Raw genomic sequence first — 4892 nt, 5'->3', positions numbered from 1 at the left:
CCCTCCCCACCCTCCCAGCCACCAATTCCTTCCCAATATCCAACCTAAATCCCTTTTAGAATCAAACTGTTCCCCTGTAACCTGTCCCTCTCTCCCCACATAAAAACTCCCTGTCCCTCTGCAGAATTCACTACATGGGAACCTTTTTAGTTTTTTAGGCACCCCTTGAAGCAAGAAAATGTATTCCCACTTTGCTCCTAAATAACTGCAGTGTCTGCCTGAGCACTCTGGGCTGTTCCAGGCTCATGGCTCTCGTTAAGACACGGTTTAATCTCCTTCTCCTGTGTTCCCACTTGCATTTAAACCCCCAAGTTAAACTTCAGCTCCCGCTTTTAAAATGTTGTGCTTGGTTTGGGAAGGCACCCAGGGAGCTCCGGGGTGTTGTTACAATGTCAGGGCCAGCCTTAAGCTCAGCTCTGGGCTCTGCTGAGCTGAGCCTTGCCCTGCTGTGCCCCCCCAGGTGCATGATGGACAGCGATGACGAGGTGAGGGACAGAGCCACCTTCTACCTGAACGTGCTGCAGCAGCGGCAGCTGGCGCTGAACGCCGCCTACATCTTCAATGGTGAGGGCAACAAACACCCCCAGCTCTGATTGATTCACCTCTGGGAGCAGCAAACACCCCCAGCTCTGATTGATTCACCTCTGGGAGCAGCAAACACCCCCAGCTCTGATTGATTCAGCTCTGGGAGCAACAAACACCCCCCAGCTCTGATTGATTCAGCTCTGGGAGCAGCAAACACCCCCAGCTCTGATCACCCCTTGAACCCAGGCCTGGCCCTGGCTGAGTGTGGCACAGCGTGGGGTGCATTGTCTGGAGAAGGCTGGGAGGGTGAGCTGTGCTCTCCCCTCTGATGGGCCCTCACCTGGGAGGGGTTCCTGACCTTTGCTCCGTCTTTGCTGGGACAAAACCAGGAGCAGGTGTCTCGGTGCCAGCCCAGGCTGTACATGGCTGTGTGCACAGCAGCACATCTGGGATCCTGGCTGCCTGGCTTTGTCCCAGGCAGATGTTTAGGCCTGGCAGCTTTGTGTCACCTCCAGAGCAGGTTGTTTTTACTCTGTGCCTCCAAGTGCTCTGTGTGTGTCTGTGGCTGGGAAAAGCACCTTTGTCACCCCGGGGACCTTTTCCTGCTCTCACCACCCAATTTTCCTGCCTGTTTGCCTGGCAGGGCTGGCAGTGTCCGTTCCTGGCATGGAGAAGGCCCTGCACCAGTACACCCTGGAGCCCTCAGACAAGCCCTTTGACATGAAGACAGTCCCTCTGGCCACGGCCCCCATCTTCGAGCAGAAAGCAGGTACCGCCTCAGGCTCGGCGTGAACGGGGTGTAGGCCCAGCTCAGAGCGCCCAGGGGGTTGTTGTTCTGCTCTCCTTATCAGGGGCAAGTCTGTAATGATCAGGGTTTGTTAGTTCACAGCCTTTGGAAAAACTCCCCTCCAGAAGTGCTGAGTCACTTCCCTGGCTGTCCTCCACGTCCTTGCTCAGCTGCTGCCTTCTGACCTTGCACAGCGCTTGAACAAAAACTTTGAGGCTTTTTGTTTTTCCCCCTTTTTCCTCCTGCTTCCATTTTTTTTTTTACTAGGCTAAAATGTGGTTTATTTCTCTCTGTAAAATCCAGCATTTCCTCACAAAAAAAACCCCCAAAAAAGGATATTTCAGTGTGAGAGGAATGGGGCTGGAAGTGGTTTGCAGCAGGACATGTGGGAAAATGTCCTGGGGGGGAGGGGGGAGGGGAAGGAATTTTTGGTGGAGATGGGACGGAGTTTTGGTGTAGTTGAGAGCACAAAGCCTTTGTTTTTTCTCCCCAGAGATTGCCCTGGTGACCAACAAACCTGAGAAAGTTGCTCCTTCACGCCAGGATATATTCCAAGGTATGAGAAGATCAGGGGCTTTCCAGAACTTTCCCACAGGAGAGCTGGAGAGGGACTGGGGACAAGGGATGGAGGGACAGGACACAGGGAATGTGTCCCACTGCCAGAGGGCAGGGATAGATGGGATTTTGGGAAGGAATTGCTGGCTGGGAGGGTGAGGAGGGGCTGGACTGGGTTTCCCAGAGAAGCTGTGGCTGCCCCTGGATCCCTGGGAGTGTCCCAGGCCAGGTTGGAGCATCCTGGGGCAGTGGGAGGTGTCCCTGCCTTGAGATGATCCTTCAGTTCCCTTCCCACCCAAACCGTTCCTTGGCTCTGTGACTTGCTGGGATGATCCCGTGGGTGGGAGCAGTGGACAAGCCTGTCCTTGCCCTGGCTCTGCTCCCTCCCCAGAACAACTGGCAGCCATCCCTGAGTTCCAGAGCCTGGGGCCCCTGTTCAGGTGCTCCGAGCCCGTGCAGCTCACGGAGGCCGAGACCGAGTACTTCGTCCGCTGCATCAAACACGTCTTCACCAACCACATCGTGTTCCAGGTGAGGCAGGGGGTCCTCACCGGCCTGGGGGGTCAATGGGGGGTGACAGAGGCCGCTGTGTGTGCCAGGGAGGGTTTTCTGGGCCGGTTCCACGCTGTGCCTTGTGCTCTGCTGCAGTTCGACTGCACCAACACGCTCAACGACCAGCTCCTGGAGAGGGTGACGGTGCAGATGGAGCCCTCGGACGCCTACGACGTGCTCTGCTGCATCCCAGCTCCCAGCCTGCCCTACAACCAGCCTGGCATGTGCTACACCCTGGTCAGGATCCCCCAGGACGACCCCACTGCAGGTACCGGCTGTGCACAAAACCCCTCTGAGACTCCGCCGAGGGCTGGGTTTGGCGTCCCGGGATCGTCCCTGGGATTGGGCTGCGTGGGGAGCCCGAGTGTGTGCCACGCACTGTACGGAGGTTTGAAATGCTCAGTGTTGTTGGGTGGTTGAAGATGGGATTTAGAGAAGGTTTGAGAGTGTGCAGGTGGTGGGAGCTTGAATTGAGTAGCTGGAATCGAGGAGAGGAGCAGGTTTGAAAGCGTGAACGTTTGGTGATGTTAAAGATCAGAGCCGGGAAGAGGAAAATGCAAACACTAAAACAATGCAAATGATAAAAACATTAGTGGTTCAGGGCTCTGTATAATTGACCAGTGGAATTCTTCCTCTCTTCAATGAATTAGCATCAGCTGTGAAATGTAGAAATGGGATTTTCCTGGCTGTGAAACTTCCCTTTCTTTCTTTTGTTCCTCTCCACTGCATCTGCAGTGGGTTTAACGTGACTCAACTCGTCTGTGCAGTGGCATTGCTGTAACAGCAGGAAAGATTAGGACTAATCTGAATTCCCTGATCTCTGGGTCATGCTTCCCTTGGCCGAAATCCTTGTGGAATTGCTCCTGGCAGCAACGCCACTGCAGCACTGGGAGTCAGGCTGCTCGTGATGCCACAGCCCCTTTTTGGCCTTCCCCTTGACATCAGCGTGTTTCTGGTGGCTCTTCGCTGCAGTCTCATTTTGTGGGAAGGGAGGGCTGTGGCACAGGGAGCTGCGCTGCTGATTGTCCTGCCTTTCCCTGTCCCTGGCAGTGTCCTGCACCTTCAGCTGCACCATGAAGTTCACGGTGCGGGACTGCGACCCCAGCACGGGGGTGCCGGAGGAGGACGGCTATGAGGACGAGTACGTGGTGAGTGCAGGCCTTGCTTTGCTCCCCCCCTGTCATCAGCTGGGAACACGTGTGGCACACTGTCCTTTCACACCTCAGTCACTTCTGGGAGTGACACAAACGTCCTCCCTGCCTGAAACCCCAAAATGCTCCCAACACGTCCAAAAGGCTACCCGAAGCTTTAGGGCCCTGTGGAGACAGGATTGGTGGGGACAGGCAGGGAAAAAAGGAAGGAATAACTTCCCTGGTTTGTTTTCACAATCAGTCCTTCCACCCCAAGCATTTGCAGGTCTGATTATCTTGGAAATACGAGTCAGGTGTCAGGAAGTGCTGAGAGAGGAGAAGGGTCCAGGGAGACCTGAGAGCCCCTTGCAGGGCCTAAAGGGGCTCCAGGAGAGCTGGAGAGGGACTGGGGACAAGGGATGGAGGGACAGGACACAGGGAATGGCTTCCCAGTGCCAGAGGGCAGGGACAGATGGGATGTTGGGAAGGAATTGCTGGCTGGGAGGATGAGGAGGGGCTGGACTGGATTTCCCAGAGAAGCTGTGGCTGCCCCTGGATCCCTGGAGTGTCCAAGGCCAGGCTGGAGCAGCCTGGGACAGTGGGAGGTGTCAGGGTTGGGCCTGGATGATCTTTCAGGTCCCTCCCAACCCAATCCAGTGGCATTCCGTGCATCCTGAGGAAGTCTCTCCCCGTGGATGCCCAGTAAGGGCTATAAAGGGCTTTAAGCCCCCAAGTGATGACCTGATTTTCTGTTCTCTCTCAGTCCCTTTGGTGTGAGTGTTTCCAAGGTTTATAAATGCCTGGAATAAACACAATTTCCCTGTTTCAGGAGCTGTTGTCGTGTGCTGCTCCCGAAATCAAAGCCACACCTGGCACAGCTGCCTTGGCAAATGCTGCTGGATCTTCTCCTTCCCAGGGTGAGGCTCCTTCCTGTCCCTGCCCTGAAAATCTGCCTCCCTTTTCCCTCAGCTGGAGGACTTGGAAGTGACCGTGTCTGACCACATCCAGAAGGTGTTAAAGCCCAACTTTGCAGCTGCCTGGGAAGAAGTGGGAGATGACTTTGAGAAGGAGGAAACCTTTGCACTCAGCTCCATCAAAACCCTGGATGGTGAGAGGGCCCCTCATTTGTTGGGGGGAAACCCTGCTCTGCTGGGATGTATTTTTAGGGACGTTGGGAGGGACCTGGAGGTCATGTCCTTCTTCCATCTCTGAATGCAGAAGCTGTCAACAACATCATCAAGTTCCTGGGAATGCAGCCCTGTGAGAGGTCAGATAAAGTGCCAGAGAAGAAGAATTCCCACACACTCTACTTGGCTGGTGAGTGTTCCTGCTGTTGGGTTCCA

At 55.1% G+C, this 4892-nt stretch overlaps 1 protein-coding gene across 1 annotated transcript in view; it reads left to right on the top strand.

Annotated features, from left to right (window-relative positions):
• The window catches only part of COPG2 (coatomer protein complex subunit gamma 2), a 26645-nt gene that overhangs the window by 19322 nt on the left and 2431 nt on the right, over window positions 1-4892 (top strand). The window contains exons 15-22 of the mRNA XM_027908616.1: window positions 461-564; window positions 1169-1294; window positions 1806-1868; window positions 2259-2398; window positions 2516-2687; window positions 3470-3567; window positions 4519-4657; window positions 4768-4866. Coding sequence (XP_027764417.1) covers window positions 461-564; window positions 1169-1294; window positions 1806-1868; window positions 2259-2398; window positions 2516-2687; window positions 3470-3567; window positions 4519-4657; window positions 4768-4866 — 941 coding nt within the window. The remainder of the gene's footprint in view (window positions 1-460; window positions 565-1168; window positions 1295-1805; window positions 1869-2258; window positions 2399-2515; window positions 2688-3469; window positions 3568-4518; window positions 4658-4767; window positions 4867-4892) is intronic.

This window comes from Empidonax traillii, unplaced genomic scaffold, assembly GCF_003031625.1.
Source record: "Empidonax traillii isolate 1590-97213 ecotype Southwest subspecies unplaced genomic scaffold, ASM303162v1 scaffold1770:size85425, whole genome shotgun sequence".
NCBI classification, from domain to species: Eukaryota; Metazoa; Chordata; class Aves; order Passeriformes; family Tyrannidae; genus Empidonax; species Empidonax traillii.
Note: the sequence above shows the minus strand (reverse complement) of the source record. Positions and strands in the feature narration are given on the sequence as shown.